The 23549-nt window shown below is 41.2% G+C and overlaps 1 protein-coding gene across 1 annotated transcript in view; it reads right to left on the bottom strand.

The window, feature by feature from the left end:
- Positions 1 to 23549, bottom strand: part of Vps13 (vacuolar protein sorting 13C) — a 1164731-nt gene that overhangs the window by 359488 nt on the left and 781694 nt on the right. The window contains exon 53 of the mRNA XM_080277871.1: positions 7995 to 8152. Coding sequence (XP_080133997.1) covers positions 7995 to 8152 — 158 coding nt within the window. The remainder of the gene's footprint in view (positions 1 to 7994; positions 8153 to 23549) is intronic.

Here is a 23549-nt window from a genome sequence, read left to right as displayed (position 1 = left end):
TGTTAGTACTTTAGGAGTTAAGTGAAGATGAAGGGGAGCTGGAAGGCTTGGTGGACGAGTTTGGGAGAGTGCGTAAGAAATGGAATCTAAAGGTGAAAATAGGGATGATTGAAGTTGTGGTCTTCGAGAGAAGTGAAGTCAGCAAATGTACAGTGAACATGGATGAGGAGGAAATGGAAAATGTGTGCGTTTAAGTACTTGGGTAGTGTGATGAGTAAGGACAGAAGTTTAGAGGGTGAAGTGCTTGAAAGGGTACAACAAGGAAGAAAGGTTGTTGGTTCCTTGAAAGCAGTGATAAGAAACAGGTAAGTGAGCATGAAAGTGAAAAAGTTATTGCATGACAGTATTGTGATACCAACTCTAATGTATGGATGTGAAGCTTGGACCTTGTTGGAGGGACAAAAGTCAAGTGTGAGAGCAGTGGAAATGAGTTATTTAAGAGGAGCATGTGAAGCCACATGGAGAGACAGACTGACAAATGAGGAGGTGAAGGAGCATTGTGGTGCGGATGTGGATGTGCTAGGAAGCGTTAGGAGAAACACATTAAGGTGGTTTGGCCATGAGGAGAGGATGGAGAGTGAAAGACTGATGAGGAGAGTGTATGTGAGTGAGGTGGAGGGGGGAGAGGGAGGGGGAGGCCGAGGATGAGATGGGGGGATGGAGTGGAGAGGTATATGAGAGAGGGGGGTGTGAGCTGGAAGCAGGGGAGTGAAATGGCAGGGGACAGGCCGACATGGAGGTGATTTGCTTGTGGCAACCCCTTACAAGATTGAGGCATCTGGCAAAAGATAGATAGAAAGATGAAAAGAGAATATGTTTTATTCAGCTAGAAAGATCCTTTGAAGTGAAGAGGTTAATGGGTATCTTTCCAACTCGTTCACTGCACCAGTAACCCAATAAGGAGCATGAAATAATTTGACAGTTGCACTAATACAGGAGAAAAAAAAAAAAAATCATAGCACCAGCTAGCTTACTTTTAACAAGCACCAGTGATTATTTTCAAATATTTGATAACATGCAATTTTAAGAAGAGCATTCATAGTATTGCAAACCTGCAACAATTCTCTGGACATTTTTCTTAGCTAAACAATAAAGTCCAACTGTGCATGTGGGTGTCTGTTTGTGTGTTTGTTCATTTCTTTCATGAAAATAGTAATAGCTATCAATCTAATTCTTTTTGTATTAGGTTGGGGTAAGACCAGGGAGTGTTAGGAAAAAAAAAAAAATGGCAATCATGCACGACGCAACAGCGCAAAATTATTGACAATCGCAATGAGCAAAAACAAAAACAAATAATTTTTTCGATTTTCTGGTCAGAATTGGTGATTGTGGGCACAATAACAGTATGGGAACAAAGATAATTGTATCTGCAAATATTCTGTGATGGAAAGACTAATAGTCAGTCCTGCAAATTTCTCCAGGCAAGCACTTGTTGGGAGTAATAAAGGGATGTGCCTCACAGTTCATGGTGACATTTGCACCTTTCTCTGGGTAACCAACTGAAAGTTGATGACTAAAATATGTGAGGTCTAACTGTTTAGTGAACTATTGCATTTCCCGACTCTTACTTTAGGATGAGTGAAAAAATAGTTCAGGGCAAATGTGGAAGCATTCATGGAAAAGTTTGAGAGGAGTGAGAGGGCATTTCTGATTGGAGATATGAATGGAAATGAAGGGAAACTGAAGGTGAGTGGAGAGTTGGTGAGAGGTGTGTGCCTGCAAAAGTGAATGAGAATGATAGTGCTCTTGTGGACATTTGTGCAGGGAGGGGGTTGGTGATAGCCAATATCCTCTTTAGACACAAAATGATCCACAGATATGCATGGCGAGTGCTGAGAAAGGTGGGTGGTGAACTGAATGAACAGAAGGCAATGCCTGATTATGTGTGTGTGGATGAAAGAATGTGAAGGTATGCACTGATGTGTGAGGATAATGAGGTTGGGGATGTGGACTTTCTGACTACCACTTGGAGATGGTGAAAGCCAAGATACAAATGCAATGGATATATAGAAGGCGATAAAGGCAGGAGGAAGTTGTCTGTACAATGGGGGTAGAAAGGTTGCAAGAGGAAAATATATATATATATATATATATATATATATATATGAGTACTGCAGGAGTGACTGGGTAAATATGATTTCGAGCAGATGGGGGAGCTGGAGGGTGTTTGCAAGAGGTTCACAGAAGAAAACTGTGCAGCATGTGAGATGGTGTGAGGAGTGAAGTTGAAAGATGGTGCAAGGAACAGCATGGTGGAATGAAGAGGTGAGACAATCTGTGGTACAAAAAAAGAAAGTATATAGTGAGAGAATGGAAAGCAGAAGCATGGAGGAAGTTGACAGGCAGAATAGAGAGTCATATGTGGAGAAGAAGAGAGAGCTGAAAAGATTAGAAAGAGAGAGTAAGAAGAGAGTAGATGATGAATCTGGAAGATAATCACATGGAAAGCGGAAGGAATGTAAGAAAATGTTCTGGATGGAGGTACAGAGAGTTAGACAGAACAACAAAGAAGGTGGTAGGGGAGTGCAAAATAAAAATCGTAGATTGCAAGTGGAGAAGGGAGAAAAGGTGAACAGATAGAGAGAACAACTTTAAGGAATTCATAAACATAAAGAATAAAAGTAGTGTGAGTATAAGTGGCTAGAGAATTGCTGAGAGGAGGAGGGAGATGAGAGAGGGGGAAGAGATCAGTAGGATGGAAGGAGTGGATGCAATGAACAATGTCAAAATGGGGAAAGCCCCAGGAATTGATGAAGTGTGTGGTGAAATGCTGAAGCACAGGAGAGAGGTATTAGTGGAGTGAATATGAAAGATGTGCAGATTGGCTTGGGAGGAAGGCAGAGTCCTGGAGGATTGAAATTCAGGTACTGTATAACTGTTCTCCTATACAAAGGAAAAAGAAGTGTGTCATAATCTTAGGAGCATTTGTCTTCTTAGTGTAACAGGAAAAGCATATGTTAGGATACCTATAGATAGAGTCAGGGAAATAAATGTGGAATTAGTTGGAGAAGAACAGGGCAGTTTTAGGAAGAGATGCAAATGTGGAGATAAGATATTCATCCTAAGGTCTTTAGTGGAAAAGTTTCTAGAAAAGGGAAAGAGGTTGTATGCAGCCTTCAAGGATTTGGAGAAAGCATAAGACAGAGTGGATAAACAAGGAATGTAAAAAATATTAAGAATATATGGAGCGTATTGGAAGCTGCTGAACGCTGTGAAGAGTACATACGAGGGTTCCAAGGCTGCAGTGCATATGGATGGTGAACTGGTGAATTTTTCTACCTGAATGCTGGAATGAAACAGGGTCGTGCCATGTCTCTATGGCTGTTCAAGCTGCATATGGATGGGGTTATAAAAGAATACAAAGTAGGGCAGTGGATGTTGGAGTTGCCCAAATAAGAGAGGGCAGAGTTTGGAAACTTCCTGTTCTGTTGTTTGCAGATTTTTTTTAATGCAAGGAAGAAGGAACCAAAGGCCAGGTGCCTGCAAACCATTCCCTCGAAGAAAAAAAACAAAAACAATACAAAAGCCAAATTCAAGATCCGTTCATTTCGAAATGCCTGGACACAATGCATTTCAAAGACTGGAGATCATAGGAAGCAGGAAATACTGACAGAGGGAGACAGTTCCAGAGTTGACCTATTGCATCAATGAAGCACTGGGAATAACGGTTAACTCTTGCATTAGACAGCTGGACAGAAAAGGGATGAGAATTTGTTGCTAGACGGGTGCTACGCGCTCGTCATAGAGGCGGAGGGATGCAAGCAGACAGTTCAGAGGAGCAGTGACCATGAAGTAGCGATAGAAGAGAGATAAAGATGCAACAATGCAGTGAAAAGACAGAGGTTGAAGGGAGCCAGTAAAAGGAGGAGAGTTAATGAGATGAAAAGCCTTGGACTCCACTCTATTGAGAACAGCTGTATGTGGGGAGCCTCCCCACATATGAGAGTTATACTCCACACAGGGGCGAATAAAACCCGTGTATAAAATCAACAATTGCGCAGGGGTAAAGAAAGTACGGAGTCGGGTTAGTACACCTAATTTCTTGGAAGCAGATTTTACAAGAGATGTAACATGATCTTTCCAAGATAAGTGCAGAGTGCATGAAACCCCAAGCATGTTCAGGGATGATGCAGGACTGAGCTGGATACTATTAAACATTAGTGGGTACTACTGTGGAAGATTTTGTCAGGTTGATGGTGTAAGAACTAAGTCTTTGATGCATTAAAAACAACAAGATTATTTTTATCCCAGTCAGAGATACGAGCCAAGTCAGACATTAGGTGTGCCTTAGTTTCATCCCTTGTATGTTGAAGTAACTGCTGTGATGGACGTTGCAGGAACCGAATGGAAAGGTGATGGGAGGAATCATCAGCAAACGAGTGGACAGGGTTAGATGTATGGCATAGAAGGTCACTGATGAATAAAAGGGAGTGAGTTGGTGATAGGACAGAGCCCTGAGGAACACCACTGTTGATAGATCTAGGAAAAGAATGATGGCTGTCTACAACAGCGGCTACAGAACGACCAGAAACGAAGCTATAGATGAAGGCACAAATAGAAGTATAAAAACCGTATGAGGACAGTTTGGAAATTAAAGATTTATGCCAGACTCGATTGAAAGCCTTTGAGATGTCAAATACAATGGCAAAGCTTTCGCTGAAGTTCTGAAAGGAGGATGACCAGGAGTCAGAAAGATAGGTGAGAAGATCGCCAGTGAAGCGTCCCTGACGGAACCCATACTGACAATCAGAAAGAAAGTTGTGATAGGAATGAGGCTTTAAAATTTTTCTGTTAAGAACTGACTCGAAAACTTTTGAGACACAGGATGTTAATGCAATTGGACGATAGTTAGAGGGTTGGGAATAGTCATCCTTCTTTGGGACTGGCTGTATGAAAGCAAACTTCCAGCATGAAGGAAAGGTACAAGTTGACTGACAAAAGAAAAGAGTTTACCTAGGCAGGGTGTAAGCACAAAATCACAGTTCTTGAGGACAACAGGAGGGAATCCATCAGGCCCATATGCCTTGTTAGTACTGAAGCCAGTGATGAGAGAAAATACATCAGCCAAAGAAATTTTAATGTCTGCCATGAGGAAGTCAGAGGGGGGAAGTGATGAAGGAACAGCACCGGAATCGTCTAAGATGGAATTGGAGGAGAAAGTCTGAGCGAAGAGATCTGCTTTATCAGTAAAAGAAGTAGATACAGAGCCATCAGAGTAGATAAGAGGAGGGAAGGATTATGAGATAAAGCTGTTAGAAAGGTTTTTGGCAAGGTGCCAGAGGGAGCGCGAGGAATTCAAGTTGGAGAGTTGTTAAGTGAAGGCAAAGGGGAACTGCATGGCTTGGTGAATGAGTCTGGGAGTGTAAGAAATGGAATCTTAAGGTGAATGTAGGGATGAGTAAAGGTATGGTCTTTGAGAGAAATGAAGTCACTGTATGCACAGTGAGGTTGGATGATGATAATGAAATGAAAAATGTGAGTGCATTTAAGTACCTGGGTAGTGTGATGAGTAAGGATGAAGTTTACTTGGTGAAGTGCTTGAAAGAGTACAACAAGGAAGAAAGGTTGCTGGTTCTTTGAAAGCAGTGATAAGGAATGGGGAAGTGAGCATGGAAGTAAAAAAAAAAAAAAAAAAAAAAAAAATCATCACTGAATGATAGTACTGTGATACCAACTCTAACATATGGAAGTGAAGCTCGGACCCTATTAGATGGATGCAAGAGTGAGAGCAATGGAAATGAGTTACTTGAGAGGAGCATGTGGAGTTGCATGGAGAGACAGACTGACAAATGAGGAAGTGAAGGAGCATTGTGGTGTGGAAGTGGATCTGATAGAAAACTTTAGGAGTAAAACACTGAGGTTGTTTGGCCATGTGAAGGCAGAGAGTGAGAGACTAACTAGGAGAATGTTTGTGAGTGAGGTGGAGCAGGGGAGCGGAAGGGGGAGGCTGACGATGAGGTGGAGAGATGGAGTGGAGAGGTATATGAGAGGGGGGGATGTGATCTGAGGGAAGGGCAGCGAAGTGGCGGGGGACACACGGAGATGATTTGTTTGTGGCCACCAAATACGGGATTATGGCTTTTTTTTTTTTTTAATAACACAACAGAGGAAGGAAAAACAAATGAATAAAAAAAAAAAAAATCCATACACCAGATTACTGGTGTCCTCTGTTCATAAAATATCTGTAACAGTTAGACCTGAATGGCTGTGGGTTGAAATTTGGAGGGAAACAACTCTGGGGAAAAGAGTTCCAGAGAGATGCAGTTCTGGGAATGAAAGAATTCTGATTGGCAGAAGTTCTGCAATATGGTTGAGTGACATTCCAGTCATGAGCGCTACCAGATGCCCGAGTAGCACGAGGGAAGGCATGGAGAGGTGGCATCATGGACACAACTTCGTCTGAGCGTTTGCCAAAATAATATCTGTAAAATAATGCAAGGGAGGCAACATTCTTCTTACTTGCAAGGGAGATAGTTTATCTGTAATGGCAGGATTGTTAATAATTCTAACAGCTTTGTTCTGAATTTTATCTAGTTTTAATGCAACCTCTCCACATCCATTCCACAAGGATGAGCAATATTCAAGCTGAGAGTGCACATGACTTATAAATTAAAGCTAACTGCTCATCAGCGAAGAAGTTACGGACTCTGTACAATAATCCAAGTTTCTTTGAGGTGGTTTTAGCAAGTGATCAAACATGAGAGGTCCAGCTGATGGCATTGTTAAGTGAGACGCCAAGAATTTCAATACTTTTGGAGATGGGAATATCAGTGGCACTGACGGTAATGTACGAATCTGGCAATATCTGTCTATTAGTAAACTGTATATATTTAGTTTTACTAGCATTAAACGAGACAAGGTTGTTTTGTCCCTATTCACTGATCATAGATAGGTCTTGATTTATGGAGATGGTTGTACTGAGTTGAGAGGTAGAGATATTACACTTTGTAAATGGGTGTCTGAGTGTGAATGAACTATGTAGTGTTGAGTCATCTGCGTATAAATGGATGGGATTGTGGGCGACAGATAAGAGATCATTAATATGAACCAGGAATAGGGTTAGCACCAGAACTGACCCCTGTGGCACGCCAGCGTTAACTGAGTGGAAATTGGAATACACATCATCTACTTTTACTCTTATTTTCCTGTCACTAAGATATGAAGAAATCGAAGGAACAAAAGACGTTAGTCCATAGCAAGGGAGTTTGGACAGCAGGGAGCGATGACATACTCTGTTGAAAGCTTTAGAAATATCGAGTATGTCAATGGTGGATCTTTTGTGGCAAAAACTATACTGTCTATCACTAAGTACGCTGTTGGATTCAAGATGTTTAACAATGTGCTTATCAATTAAAGTTTCAAATACCTTACCAAGAGAGATAGACAGAACAGATACCTTTTTGTGTGTGAAATACTGAAACTTGTGATTTGGAAATTATGTCAACCTTATGTACTCAGCTTCCCTCTGATGAGCCTCCAGTTAGCTGACTGAGGCAAGATGGCTGCCCAGTGTTTACATTCACTGAGATCATCTGCCTTTCATTGCATTTTATACATGAAAGGCCACTGAAATGCCACTGATATTGCCAAATACCAGTGCAAATGCATAACAAATGGTACAGTGTGATATTAAGTGAAGTGATGCATAATTGTGTGGAATGATTGCCCAGGCCCTCCAACTGTCCCCCAGCCTTGGGGGAGGACCGTTAACAATGACTCATACCAGCATAAGACAAACTTCAGGTGGGTGGCAGAGCTTTTTCTGGGGCATTTTAAGTTTCAAGGTCAAGGTCACAATCCCTAACCCCACTGAACATATGTTAAGAAATCTGTTCAGCAAGTATCTGACCTTAGGCTCTAAAAAAATAAATAGCTAACCTGTTGAGCTAGGACAATAATCCCCCCTCAAAGTAGGTCCCTTCTGACCACCACCACCATCACCATTATTTCAGAAACCATTTTTATAGGTACCAGATAATGATGCTCATACTCACCCCTCCACACAGAAGAAGAGCTCAGCAGTAGGAGTGTAAACAGCATGGAGTGGAAGAAGTGCAGACTGGTCACTGCCAAGGGTTGCTACATTCTCTACCTCATTGCCACGTGGAGTCATGTAGTACACCTCCACTGCCACATCCAAGTGGTTGCTAACCTTTGGATAAAATAAAACTGGCATTGAGAGAGGACAGAAGAAGTAGCAAAAATAAAGTGTGGCAAACCACAGATAAAGAATAAGGAACTTGTATGTGTCACACCCTCTATGCATCTACTTCATTCCCTCTCCATTTTGTCTCTCACAATGCCATCACCCTGTTGCCTTCCTTCCTTAAAAATAGCTATCTTAAGTTTGTGGCCATCCTGTAAGGGGTGGCCACAAACTACTCACCTTCATGTTGCCCTGTCCTCTACCATTTGGCTGCCCTCCCTCCAACTTGCACATACTATCATATATATCACCATTCCATCCCTCCATCTCATCCTTGATCTCTCTCTCCCCATCCTCCTCTCCACTGCACTCACAGACACTTTCTACTCAGCCTCTTATTCTCCATCCTCTCCACATGGCCAAACGTTCTCAAGCATGTTTCTTTCAACACTTCTAATCACATATGCATCAACAATGCAATGCTACTTCACTTACTGATTTGTCTTTCTCTCTCCAGGTAACCTTGTACCCCTGTCAAATACAGTAATATTCCCATTATCTATGCTGCATCAACCAGTATCCACAATATCTGACTAAGCATCACCTGAGAGCACAAGAAAAACTGAATTTTTCAAACTGCCTGTCACTCCCAGCCATCCATGTACCACCCACAGTGTCTACCAAAACAAAGTCCAAACTACCCTGCGACAGTTGAGCCAGTGCTGCCAGCTTGGCTGAAAAGTCACAAAATCTAGTAACTTTACATATCTAGTTGTGACTATTTGGAGGCCATGGCAACTTGCAACTTTTTTCTAGTTACAGTACACCATTGATGTACTGGACCTTCTTGTAACGAATTACAGTTTTAATGATCACCTTGAGCTGGCCAAGCGTTATGTTCAGTTAACAAAGTTTGTTCAGCAAAAAACTGGGCAAGCAGGAAACACTGACCAGCGTGGCATGACAAACATAGTTTTATCTAAGGCCTATTTGCAGTCTTTATTTGCAATGCAATTACTTCCTGAAAGACAAGAATAAACACATAAGTTAGTAAACAGAGCATTCACTGAGAAAAGTAGCCATTTAGACCTAGCTGAATGTTACTGCATATGAGTTTATAGCCAAACGATACTCTATACGCGTGGCCCCTACTCATGAAAGGGTTACGTTCAGAGAAAATGTTCATGAGTGGAATTTTTCCTAAGTCGAAAATGCATTTAATACACCTAACCAACCAAACATCACAGCCTAGCCTAGCCAAGCCTACCTTAAACGTGGCTAGAATGCTTCCATTAGTGTACACTTGTGCAAATCATCAATGCCTACTTCATAATAAAGTGTTGACTATCTAATGTACTGTAATTTATTGAATACTGCACTGAGATCGTCGACTGTGAAAGTTCAAGTTCATGTGCAATGGCAATTACAGGCTGGTTCCTGGACAATTCCCCCTCAGTAAGATTCGCCATCACAACAAAAACAGGACAAGTTGCCATCTAGACAATTGGTCTTTAGACAATTCCCCATCAAAACATGGACGATTCCCCATCAGTAGGCTGATTATCTCAAAATTACATATTTATATACACATAACATGTCTAGGTTATTTGTATAATTTTAATGTACTGTACACTGATCGTTTACTTAAAGTTAATAGACAATAAAATAAATGCTAATGTCTCGTATGTTGCTCGATGTGAAGCGATGAAGTGAAAGTTATCGTACATCACATGGTTCGTGTTTTAATGAAACAATATATTTTTTTCTATTAATACCCTCCTCTCTTTCTATTTCTCCCATCTTTCCTGTCACTTCTTATTGCTTTTCTTTCCTTTACAGGTGGCTTTACATTGAATGACAAGCCAAATGGTTTCCTGTAAGCCAAGAAACCATTTACAATGCTGGATGGTAACTATATAGCCAAACCATACGTGCTCCCTACGTGTCAACAAGTGGGTTGGTGGAGGGGTAGTGCCCCTCCCCGTAAAACAAATAACTCAAAGTCAAATGGCCACCCCTTATGGGATTATGGCGTCTGGCAATAGACAGACAGATAGACCGACCATTTGATGCCACATTTTACATTTACATTTATCATAAAAACAATAAACCACCACCACTTTTACAACTCACATAACTCAAAAACTAGTATACATGCTACGTAAATTGATATGTAAACAAATGATGAGGAATCTTCCTGACAGAGAATTGTCCTGGAACCAACGGGCCTGCCGCCTTCATGCAGGGCAATTGAGTTTCATCTCAATAGTAACTGCATTCCTCTTCTTCTCACCAGCAGCAGGAGGGACAGATGGGTATTTTGTAGACATGATGGAAGCACAAAACACAATGCAGATTCAGGGGGGTATCCAAAAAAACACTGGGCATCACAGAACACTGTAGAGCATCAGAGCATTGACTGTTTACACTAACGAGTGCCTGGGCTGATTGGGACTCGATTCGCTGCCACTGCATCGTACCACATATCGCTAGCCCCCGAAAAGATAAAAATTCAAATTTCACAGTACGACCTACCTTTGTAAAGTCGAAAATTCATAGGTCGACCGTTCATAAAATGAGGAGCGCCTGTATTTAATGATCTGTTTGGTAAATGCCATGACGCCTGGGAAATTACCAAACAGCATGGTGTTCGGCTTTAATGTTACGGGTCTGGTGCCAATTAGTTCGTTATATCAAGGGTGTACTGTACTCCATCATTGTCTTGGTTCGGCAGACTATCTAACGGATTCATATTAATGAATTCACTATACAGTGCTTGACAAAAGTATTGAGTGCCCTGCGTCCCTCCTACAAAACAAACCTTTCAACTATGGAAAAACATGTAAATACTGCATTATATTTACCTTAAATGCTTGGTAGGGTATCCTTTGTGCTTCTTCACGGACCTGAGACGTCATGGAAGTGAAAGGGCGAGGTTCCTCAGCTGCTGGGATGATATACTTGCCCAGGACTCACGAATGGCTGCTTCCAGCTTAGGTAGAGAGCTCACGTCCTTCCCTTGGAGATTCTTCTTTATGAGGTACCAGAGGTTTTCTATCGGGTTGAGGTCTGGGCTATTGCCTGGCCAGTCTTTCATGAAGGAGACCTCACAGTCACGAAGCCAGTTGGTGACAGATTTGGCTTTATGAGCAGGTGCACCATCCTGCTGAAACACTCGAGCACCTGTGAGCTCGAAGGACTCAGGTAAATGATCACAAAGCAGCTCCAGGTAAACGTCCTGATTCCCTCTGCAGTTCTTGGGAAGCACAACAAGCTTCCCCAAATCCTTCCCAGAGAAACAACCCCATACCATTTGTGAATCAGGGTGTTTAACTGTTCTCTCCACGTAACGGGAGTCAAGTGGGTCACTACCTCTGCGCCGGTACATGCGCACTCCTAGATTACAGGTCATGGTAAACGTTGCCTCATCAGACCACAACACTGACAACCATTGATCCTCACCCCAGTTAAAGTACAGTACTTGTTAGCAAAGACAAGCCAACGAAGTCACTGGTTATGTGTAAGAAGAGGCTTTCTCACAGGCCTGTGGCTTGTGTAACCAAGTTCATAGACTCTTCGAGAAAACGTGCGCACTGAAACCTCGCCAAACACTTCCGGGTTGCTCTCCTAAATTTTCCTTGCACTCACACAAGGATTAGACTCCACTGCACGTTTTAACACATTAACAGACCTCGGGGATGTTTTTCTGGGACTACCAGACCATGGTTTCTTTGTAGGAACATCACCACTATTTTCCACTCGGTAATGGGCACACCACCTCCACACTCTTGACCGAGCCACACCAACCAAATCACTAATTTCCTTCGTGGGGTGGCCTGCTTCCTTTAGAGCAATGATCTGTGATATTATTTCACTAGACAATTCATGGGTAAGGGCCATAGCAAAGTAGCAAAAGCCAAAACACTGCGGGTCACTAGGTAAAAAATGGCGTAACAAGGGAGGGAGGAGCGGCCGGGTTCCTCTCTCTCACGCAGCCCGCAGGCAACTGAGCCACCAGCCAACCGGCACGCAGTAAGGCCTCAGGCTGCCATGACGTCATGTTAGCGGCCAAAACTTCTGGCTCAATTTGTTCTTGCAAAAAAGGGCGATTCTTTTTTTGCTAAAAGTATTGTGCGCCCACATAAGCGCGCAATACTTTTGTCGAGCACTGTACATAGGTTTGTTATGAATTACTGGTACTCCTGGAGGATGACAAGATTGACAATGACAAGTTATTCCTGTAGTTGTTAGGTAACTGACTACAGCACATATTTGGAACTCTAATACACGTCTAACAAGAATTTGTCAACAATATTCCGATTTAGTTCGGATTTTGGGCTTCCCTAGCTGAATGAAATAATGTGGCATTAATCATAACGAAGTGGCAACCCTGCAGCTTGCTCCACCGCAGTCAGTTACAAACTGTAAACCATTCAGTACAGATGTGCACTTAGTCTGTGTGGTCCTGACTTCACTTTCTACCAAGTGTGTGAGGAATGCCCTTTCCCTGGAGATGAAACATAAGATACTATATGTGAAGAGAGGTGGTCAGTGTATTGCATTATTATGCACTATGGCATCCCCTGTACCACGCTATGTGACATATGAAAGGCACAGGATAAGACTCTAAGTTACCAAGTTGAGTATGAGGACACCTTGCAGTGTTAAAAGTGGAAAATAATGGCTTAGCCAAGGGATAAGGCTTTGGACGAGGCTGTACCTACTCTAAAAGGGTATTGTCAGCAGTGTGCTAGTGGCATTATGGTAAAAGGGAAAGAGCTCAAAGCACCACTAACTATCTACGCCACTAACCATCAGGATAACAACAAAATCTTCTAGTGCTGCAGTATGGTGAGTACAGTATACAGTTGCTGTACGTTTTACTATAAAATACTAAATGTCCTTCATTTATTGCATTAAAGCATGTCTAACTTTTCAACTTGAATTTCTGTACATATAGTATACAGTTATCTTTAACCATTTCCCTGTGGCTACGGGATTTCAGCCACCTCCTCCTGTAATAATCCAAAACAATCCAAAGTTAGTCAGAGATTCAGTAGAAATAAATAAATCAATAGTAATCACTGGTATAGAAGAGGAAGAAGTTAAAAATAAGATCACTAGAGACAAAAAGGAGATGGCAAATGTAATGAGCTTACTGAAAGAAGTATCAGAGGAAATCTGTAGTAAAGACATAGAGGAGCACAAAAGATTAGGGAAATACGAGAAAAGCAAGACAAGACCTCTAAAGGTGACTTTCCAGAGTGTAAACACTGCGGAAGAGATACTAAAAAATGCAAAGAATCTTATGGAAAAAGAGGAGTTCAAAAATGTATGGATAAAAAGATGCCTAACACAAGAGGAACTGAAATTACTGAAAGAGAAAAGGGAGGAAGCAAAAACAAAAAATGAGGGAAGATCAGAAGAGGAGAAGAAGAAATTTTTTTACAAAGTAATAGGATTGCAGGTGCGAAAGTGGTACACAAACAGGATGGAAGAAAAAGGAGGAAGGTATTAGAACCATGTCATGACAAGTATATAAACAAGATGATAAAGTTGATGTACTCAAATGTGGATGGAATGGTATCTAAATTACTAGAGATGAATGATTATGTCAGAGAAAATGAACCACAAATAATATGCCTAACTGAGACAAAATTAACACCAAGGATATCCAATGACATACTAAACTTAGAGGAATACAATATATGGAGAAGAGACAGAAATTTAAAAAAAGGAGGAGGAATTATAATATTAACTAAGAAAAACCTAAAGGTCAAGAAAATAAACCTAGATATACCATCACAAGTAGAACTGATTCCAGTAGAGATCGACACATCTGAAGGTAAAGTAATTGTAGCCAATTTGTACATGCCACCCAGATCAAACACATGGGAAAGAGAAGAATATGAGGACCTGGCAGAGAGTACAATTCAGAGTATAAGATCATTGCTACATAAAATGGAAGAGAAATCAGAAAGAATTATACTAACTGGGGACTTCAATACAAATATAAATTGGAATACTCTACATATAAATAGCCAAGAAAGCTGTTGGGACCAAAAGCTCCTGGATCTCGTACAAGACTTTTTCTTAACGCAACATGTGAGGGAAACCACCAGAAAAAGAGGACTTGATGTACCTTCAGTGCTATATCTAATATTTACTAGGCAAGAAAATGACATTGACAGTTTAATATATCACCCTCCACTTGGCAAAAGTGATCATGAAGTACTAAATTATAACTTCAGGATAGCATATGACATAGTAAACAGCAATGACAGTTACAAAAAGAGCCTAAACTATAAAAAGGGAAATTATCAAGACCTAAAGAAGTATTTCTTAGAAGCTGATTGGGAAAATGAGCTTAGAGGACAAGATTTAAATGCTGTATATAAAAAATTTTGTGAATTTTATGAAATAGGAGTCCAGAAGTACATCCCACAGCACAAAGAAGCAGATAACAAAATACAGAAATGGTTCAATACAGAATGTAAAAAATCAAAAGAAAGAATAGATTTGTTGTGGAGTAGATACAGAAGACACAATAGTGAAAGGGCGTATAATAATTACAAACAGGCAAGAAACGACTATACAAGAATAAGGAGGGAAGCCCAAAAACAGTTTGAGGAGGATGTAATAAATAAAAGTAGTGATCAACCAAAGCTGTTTTACAGCTATATCAGAAGCAAAACCAAAGTAAAAGATATAATACAATCCATTCCGGACGAGGGAATCACTTATACACAAGAGAAAGATATTTGTGAAGCACTAAATAAGAATTTCCAATTAGTTTTTACAGAAGAAAAAAATTTTGAGAGGGACTATGTGGAACACGCATGTCCACACATACTACCAGATATAAAAATAGCAGAAAAAGTAAAACAGGAGTTAAGTAGATTAGACAGAGGAAAAGCAAGTGGTCCTGATGAAATTTCATGTTGGGTATTACGAGAATGTGCAAAGGAGTTAAGTAAACCATTATTTTTAATTTTCAAGAAATCCTTGAGTCAAGGGAAACTACCTGATATTTGGAAAAAAGCAAATATAGTCCCCTTATTCAAGAAAGGAAATAGACAAAATCCACTCAACTACCGACCAGTATCACTGACCAGTGTTGTAAGCAAGGTATTAGAAAAACTTATAAGAAAAGCTTGGGTAAATCATCTAGAAGAACACAGTATGATAACAGAAAGACAGTTTGGTTTCAGAAAAGGAAAATCATGTGTCACTAATCTGTTGAGCTACTATGACAGAGTAACAAACACAATACAGAAAAGGGAAGGATGGGTGGACAGTATCTATTTAGATTTCAAGAAAGCTTTTGACACAGTACCACACCAAAGACTTTTATGGAAACTGTACCATCAAGGAGGAATTCGAGGCAAACTGTTTTGTTGGATGCAAGACTTTCTCATAAAAAGAGAAATGAGGACAGTACTAAGAGGAAACTACTCATCATGGAAAGAAGTGACTAGTGGAGTACCACAGGGTTCGGTGCTGGCACCAATCATGTTTTTAGTGTACATAAATGATATAAACAGTAACACTGGAAAGGAGAGCTATCTGAATATGTTTGCAGATGATGCAAAAATACAAAGGAGAATTACTAGCACAGACTCTTGAAGGGAGCTACAAGAAGAATTAAATAAACTTCATGAATGGAGTAGTACATGGCAAATGGAATTCAATGTGGACAAATGTCATGTAAAGAAGTTTGGTAAACATGGAAAAAGACCCGATTGGGATTATAACTTAGGAAATAAAACCCTATACACATCAGAAAGAGAGAAAGACCTAGGTGTGATTATCAATAACAGACTATCTCCGGCTGATCACATCAGCGAGAAGGTACGGAACATGTATACACTGCTTGCAAATATGAGAATAGCATTCACATATATATAAATGAAGACATGCTAGGAAGGATAATAACATCATTCATTAGACCAACCCTGGAATATGCATCAGAAGTCTGGAGTCCTCATCTCAAAAAGCATATAGACAAGATTGAAAAAGTTCAAAGGGCCGCTACAAGATGGATACCAAGCTTAAGGGACCTAAGCTACGAAAAAAGACTAAATAAACTGAATCTACCAACACTACAGGAGAGAAGGAAAAGAGGTGACATGATAATGCTATATAAGTGCATATCAGGGCAGGAGAAAATAGACATAAATGATTACTTAACATATGGAGAAGCATCAGCAAGAGGACACTGCAAAAAACTGCATAAGAAGAGAGGTGATAAAGACGTAAGGAAATTCAGTTTCCCAAACAGAGCAATTGATCAATGGAATGCACTACCAAATGAAATAGTGTGTGCCAAAACAATTCACAAATTTAAGGATATGTACGATAAATATGGTTTAAGACATGGGACAGTACGAGCTTGACTCATTCATGTAAAGATACAATTAGGTAAGAACAATTAGGTAAGAACACACACACACACACATACACAAGCGAACAGCCAAAGCGAGCAGATGTCCCAGCCATTGCTGCGAACCTTAAGTAGTTTTTAGGAATTTTGTCTGTCCTGTCTCCTAAGGTCTTGTTTTAAATTTAAAATAATGAAAGTTAATAGACTACCAAAATTGTAAAGATTTCTTGGCTAAAGTATACATGAATGTTTGTAGTATTTTTCGGTAACAGCTGTTTTGGTAGTTTAACCAACGTCAAACATGGCCGAATATGTAAACATTGAGGGACTAGAACTTCCAGGATTTGATAGAAATACAAATGTCATGGATCTGGTTAAAACACTGATTATGAGGATTAGTGAACTTGAAAAGAAAGTAGAGAATCTAGTGATAAAGGACGTGTCTGAAAATAAGGAGACTACCATACAGAGTCTGATCCAGTCCAATGAGACAGCGAATGAATCTATCTATCTATCTATCTATAGCCTGACGCTCTAATCTCACAAAGGGTGGCCGCAGACAAAACGCCTCCAAGTCACTCTGTCACCCACCATTCGACTACCCTCCCCCCAACTCACTCCCCCCTCCCTCATATACCTCTCAACTCCATCCATCCACCTCATCCTCGGTCTACCCCTCCCTCTCCCTCCCTCCACCTCACCTACATACACCCTCTTAGTCAGTCTTTCATTCTCCATTCTCTCCACATGTCCAAACCACCTCAGTGTATTTCTCCTAATCTTTTCAACCACATCCACATCTACCCCACAACGTTCCTTCACTTCTTCATTCGTCAACCTGTCCCTCCACGTCACTCCACATGCTCCTCTCAAGTAACTCATTTCCATTGCTCTCACTCTTGACTTGTTCCCCTCTTGCAAGGTCCACAACTCGCTTCCAGGGTAGGGATCACAATACCATCATGCAGTGACTTCTTAACTTCCATACTCACCTCCCTATTTCTCATCACTGCTTTCAGTGTACCAACAACCTTTCTTCCCTGCTGTACCCTTTCACGTACTTCATCCCCCAAAGTTCCATCCTTACTCATCACACTACCCAAGTACTTGAATGCACTCACATTCTCCATATCCTCACCATCCAACCTCACTGCACACCTTGTGACTTCATTCCTCTCAAACACCATAACTTTACTTTTGTTTACATTAACTTTCAGCTTCCTCCTCCTACACACTGTCCCAAATTCATTCACCAAACCTTGCAACTCCCATTCATCTTCACTCAACAATACTGTATCATCAGCAAACAGCAACACCGGAAGCTTCCAAATCTCACCCTCATTCATTAGGGCCACCCCCACATCCACTGCCCTACCTTGCACCTCCTTTACAACCCCATCCATATATATATTAAACAGCCATGGAGACATCACACAACCCTGTTTCAGTCCCACATTGAGATCAAAGAACTCACTCAGCTCACCATCCACTCGCACCGTAGCCCTAGCTCCCTCGTACATACTCTTCACAGCACTCAACAATTTCCCCTCCACTCCATATATTCTTAATACCTTCCACATACCTTGCCTATCTATTCTGTCATAAGCTTTCTCCAAGTCCATGAAGGCAGTATACACTTTCCTTCCCTTCTCTAGATACTTCTCCACTAAACATCTTAGAACAAATATCTGACCTACACACCCTTTTCCCTTCCTAAATCCCCCTTGTTCTTCTCCAACTAGCTCCTCTGTCATATGCCTAACCCTATCAATGAGTATTCTACCATATATTTTACCAGTCACACTAAGAAGGCAAATACCCCTATGGTTACCACATACAGTACTTCTCTCTCCCCTTTTCCTTTGTACAGAGGAACAATTATACCTGATTTCCAGTCCTCTGGAACCCTTCCCTCTTCCCAAGCCAATCTACACAACTTCCATATCCACTCCACAACAATCTCACCCCCATACCTAAGCATTTCACCACACACTTCATCAATTCCTGGGGCCTTTCCCAGCTTAATCTTCTTTATCGCTTCCACTACTTCCGACCTACTGATCTCTTCCTCCCTCCTCTCATCTCTTCTTCTCCCAGCCATTCCCCAACCACTTATACTCACAATGCTCTCACTCTCTACATTCAACAAATTCTCAAAGTGCTCCTTCCATCTCCTCAATTTCTCTCTCTTCTCCACCAACAATCTATTATTCCTATCTTTCACTCCCCTACTATTTCCCCTTTCACACTGCCTTACTTTCTTTACCTCCTTCCAAAACAATTTCTTACTCTCCCTCCATTTCACACTCAGATTCCTCCCAAACTCTTCATCCACTTTCTTCTTACTCTCCTTCACCAGTCTCTTAACGTCCCTTCTCCTGCTCACATATACCTCTCTCTTCTCTCTGTCATCTTCTCCCCTACCTCTACTCGCCAACCATTCACCGTATGCCTTCTTCTTTTGTTCCACAGCTCGTTTCACCTCATCATTCCACCATGCTGTCCCTTGCACACCCTTGCATCTCCTCCTCACTCCACAAACCGCCTCACACGCTGAACTTATCTCTTCCGTGAATATCTTACATACGTCTTCCACCCCTTCCATCTGCTCTAGCTCATACCTTCCCAATCTTTCTTCCACTATGCTCTTATACTCTGTCATTTTCTCACTATCTTGCAATTTCTCCACTCTTCTCACAGGAGCTGCTTCCTCTTGTCTTCCCCTTCGTCTCCTCAACCACTTTCTTTGCAGCTCTACCTTGGCCATCACCAAGTGATGGTCCGAGACTCCATTCCCCCACCCTCTCCACACTCTTGCATCCAACACTTGTCTTCCCATTCGCTCATCCACACACACGTAGTCTATCATTGCCTTTCGTTCAACAAGTTCACCATCCAGCCTCCTCACTCTCCATGTATACCGGTGGATCATCTTATGACGAAAGTAGGTGTTGACTATTGCCAACCCCTTACCAGCACAGATGTCCACCAAAGCACTACCATTCCCATCTACTTCAGCTGGCACACCCCACTGACCAACCACTCCATCCACTCGTACATTCCCAACTTTGCCATTCATGTCTCCAATCAAGAGCACTCTCTCGCTCCTCTCAAACTTGTCCATACATGCTTCTACTCTCACCCAAAACTCATCTTTCACTCTTGCCACTCGATCCTCTGTTGGAGCATACACACATACAATCGGCCATGCTTGTATACTTACTTTCATCCTCACCCATACAATCCTTGCACCCACTGTTCCATACTCTCTTATATTCTCCTTCCACTTTTTGCGTATCATCAGACATACTCTCTCTCTTGCCCTCTCATTCTCACTGACTCCCGCACATATACCTACACCATATTCCCATTCTCTCATCCTTTCACCTAACCATTTAGTTTCAGTCAATCCACATATATCCACTTTTGCATCCTCAAGCACCTGGACAATCTCTCTCTCTTTCACTTCATCATTCACTCCTCTCACATTCCATGTTCCCACCCTAAGAATGTCCTTTGTCCGTTTCTTAGTCGTCAACGTATGGTCCGTCCGGGTCCGAGGCACTTTATTCGCTTTTTTAGTTAGTTCTTTTTACGGGGTGGGGCACTAACCCGCCACCAACCCTTTTAGTCGCCTCGTACGATAAGCAGGGATACTGGGGGAGTATTCTTGAAACCCCCCTACCCCCAGGGGTAGAAACGTGAAAATGTCAAACTGAGGAGGAAACTAGAAGAGAGTACTAATAAAACGGAGAAGGTGAGTAGTGTATTAGAAGAGCATAAGGCAAAATGGGTACACGTAGAAGAAGAACAGAAAGAAGTGGTCAGCTTAAGAGAAATCATCCAGGAAGAAAGGGAAATGAACAAGAAAAAAATGAAAGAAAATGTAGTGAAAATACTGAAGAAAAAAGAGAAAATTGTGAGAGAAACTGTAGAAAGGAACAGATGTGTGGTAATATTTGGAAACAGGGAAGAGGAAGAAAAGGTTAGGTTCGTGAGACTCGAGAGAGACATGAACCTGGTGAGAGGAATATTGGGCAAGACTGACTCCGAAGGAGACAAGTGGGTACAAGAAATTGAGGAAGTAAGGAGGATAGGGCCTTATAAGAAAGGGGACACAAGACCAATGAGAGTCAAGTTTACATCAGAAGGTGTAGTAAATGATATACTGAAAGTGACCTGGAAATTAAGCAAAGAGGCAGGGATGGAAAATATTATAATAAGAAAAGATTTGAATGAAGAAGAAAGAGAAGTTTTAAAATCATTGAAGGAAAAAGTAAAGGAAAAAAATGATAAGAGGACAGTGGAACAATGTAATACTTTTTTTTGGAGAGTAATGGATATGAAAGTAAGGAAGTGCTATTTAAGGAAACAGAAGTGAAGGAAACTAAGGGGGATGGCTGTGAAAGATCAGAAGTTGAGGAAGTGGTACTGATGGAGAGTAGGAGAGAAGAGGGTATAAAAAAATCTCAAAAATAATTTGAAGGTGATATATACTAATGTTGATGGTTTCATATCGACAAGGCTCGAAATTAATGATTTCTTGAGAGAACATGAACCTGATGTCATGTGCTTTGTAAAGACCAAATTAAGAGAAGATATTGATGTTCATTTGGGAGATGGTAAATACAAACTGTGGAGAAAAGACAGAAAAGAAAAAATGGGAGGAGTGATGATAGCAGTGAAGAACAACATAAATGTAGATACTGTGGAAATGGGAGAAGGTAGAGCTGAAGTGATATATGTGAAAATAGAAACTGGAGAGAATGTTAAGAGAGATATGGTGGTAGTGTATGTTCCCCCTAAGGCGAGAGCATGGAAGTATGACGAATACCAGATGTTGTCAGATATGGCTAGCTATTTACAAAAAATAATTGATAAAAGCAATAATATAATTTTGGTGGGTGACTTTAACTTTAAAGAGGTGAACTGGTACTCGGAAGGCGGCGAGGATTCGTGGGGCATTATGTTATTCAATATAATAATGAATAATGTGATGACGCAATGGGTCAAAGAAGAGACAAGGTTTCGAGGTGAGGACACACCGGCAAGGTTAGATTTACTGTTTACCAAAGAACCCGATGTAATAGAATCATTGAAATATCTCTGTCCTTTAGGAAAGAGTGATCATGTGGTCATTGAGTTCCAGATGTTAATAGGGAACATTGAGCCAAGAGACGAGCTTCATAGACAGGGAAAATACCACTTTGGGAAAGCAAATTTTACAGGATTGAGAAAGTTTTTTGAAAATGTGGACTGGAGAAAATTCAGAGAAACAAGAGAGATACAGAGGAAGTGGGATATCTTTCTAGACCTCTATAACTTGAGAGTGGAAAAATTTGTACCAAGAGTAAGAGGGAAAGAAAACAGGAAAAAGGAGTGGTTTAATAGAAGGTGTATGATAGCAAAAAAAGAGAGAGATAAGGCGTAGAACAATTGGAGAAAGAGAGGTAACAACAGAACAAAGGAAGAATATAAAAGAACAAGAAATGAATACTCCTCCAGTATCCCTGCTTGTCGTAAAAGGCGACTAAAAGGGTTGACGGAGGGTTAGTGCCCCTCCCCAGAAAACAACTAACTAAAAACACAAACAAGAAGCCTCGGACAAGGACTGACCAAACGATGACGACCCAGGACCGGACAAAGGACTTGGTAATGGGTACATGGAACGTAAGAGGAGCGAATGATGAGGTGAAAGAGAGAAAGATTGTCCAGGTGCTCGAGGGTGTGAAAGTGGATGTATGTGGAATAATTGAAACAAAATGGAGAGGAGAAAGTGAGAGAGAATGGGAGTATGGATGGGGTATATGTGCAGGAGTAGGTGAGAATGAGAGGGCAAAGGAAGGAGTATGTATAGTTGTGAGTAAAAGATAGAAGAAGAGCATAAGACAGTATGGATCAGTTGGGTAAAGGATTGTGTGGGTAAAGTTGAATGTTGGAATACAAATGTGGGTGATTGTGTGTGTGTATGCCCAACGCAAGATCGTGCTAGAAGAGTGAGAGAAGAGTTCTGGACAAATGTAGAAGTGTGCAAGGAAAAGTTTGGAAGGAATGAGAGAGTGTTTTTGATCGGTGATATGAAAGGTAAAGTTGGGAATGTGAAGGTGGATGAAATAGTTGGTGAGTGGGGTGTGCCTGCTGAGATAGATGAGAATGGGAGTGCGTTAGTGGACATTTGTGTTGGAAGGGGGTTGGTGACAGCCAATACCCTCTTCAGGCATAAAATGATCCACAGGTATACATGGCGAGTGATGAGAAGGGTGGGTGGTGAACTGAATGAAAGGAAGGCAATGATTGATTATGTGTGTGTGGATGAAACGATGCGAAGATGTGTAATGGATGCAAGAACTTATAGAGGTTGGGGGAGTGGACTTTCTGACCACTACTTGGTGGTGGCCAGAATTAGGATTCAAGTAAGATGGAGGAATAGAAGAAGGGAAAGACGAGAGGGAGTAGTTGCATGGAGAATGGAAAGGTTACAAGAGAATGAGAAAAAGGCAGAGTATATGAGAGAAGTGGAGGAACGATTGGGCAAATATGAATTGGAGCAGATAGGAGACGTGAAAGGTGTGTCTAGGATATTTACAGAAGAAATATTTGCAGCATGTGATGTGGTGTGTGGAAAGAAGAGAAGACGGAGGGGGGTGCAAGGAACAGCGTGGTGGACTGAAGAGGTGAGACAGGCTGCGGCACACAAGAAAGCATACAACGAATGGATGAGAAATAGGGGCGTGGAGCAGTTGAGAGGTGGAAGATAGAGTTATATGTAGAAAGAAAGAGAGAGGTGAAAAGATTAGTAAGAGAGAGTAAGAAGAGAGTGGATGAGGAATTTGGAAGGAATTTGAGTGTAAAGTGGAGAGACTGTAAGAAAATGTTCTGGAAAGAGGTGAAAAGAGTAAGACAGGGTGGAAGTGAAGTTAGCAGGGGAGTGAAAGATAAAAATGGTAGATTACTAGTGGACAAGGGAGAAAAAGTGAGCAGATGGAGAGAACACTTTAAGGAATTGTTGAACACAGAGGA

Source organism: Coenobita brevimanus, chromosome 71, assembly GCF_032717465.1.
Source record: "Coenobita brevimanus isolate Jiangsu-jjx chromosome 71, ASM3271746v2, whole genome shotgun sequence".
NCBI classification, from domain to species: domain Eukaryota; kingdom Metazoa; phylum Arthropoda; class Malacostraca; order Decapoda; family Coenobitidae; genus Coenobita; species Coenobita brevimanus.
Note: the sequence above shows the minus strand (reverse complement) of the source record. Positions and strands in the feature narration are given on the sequence as shown.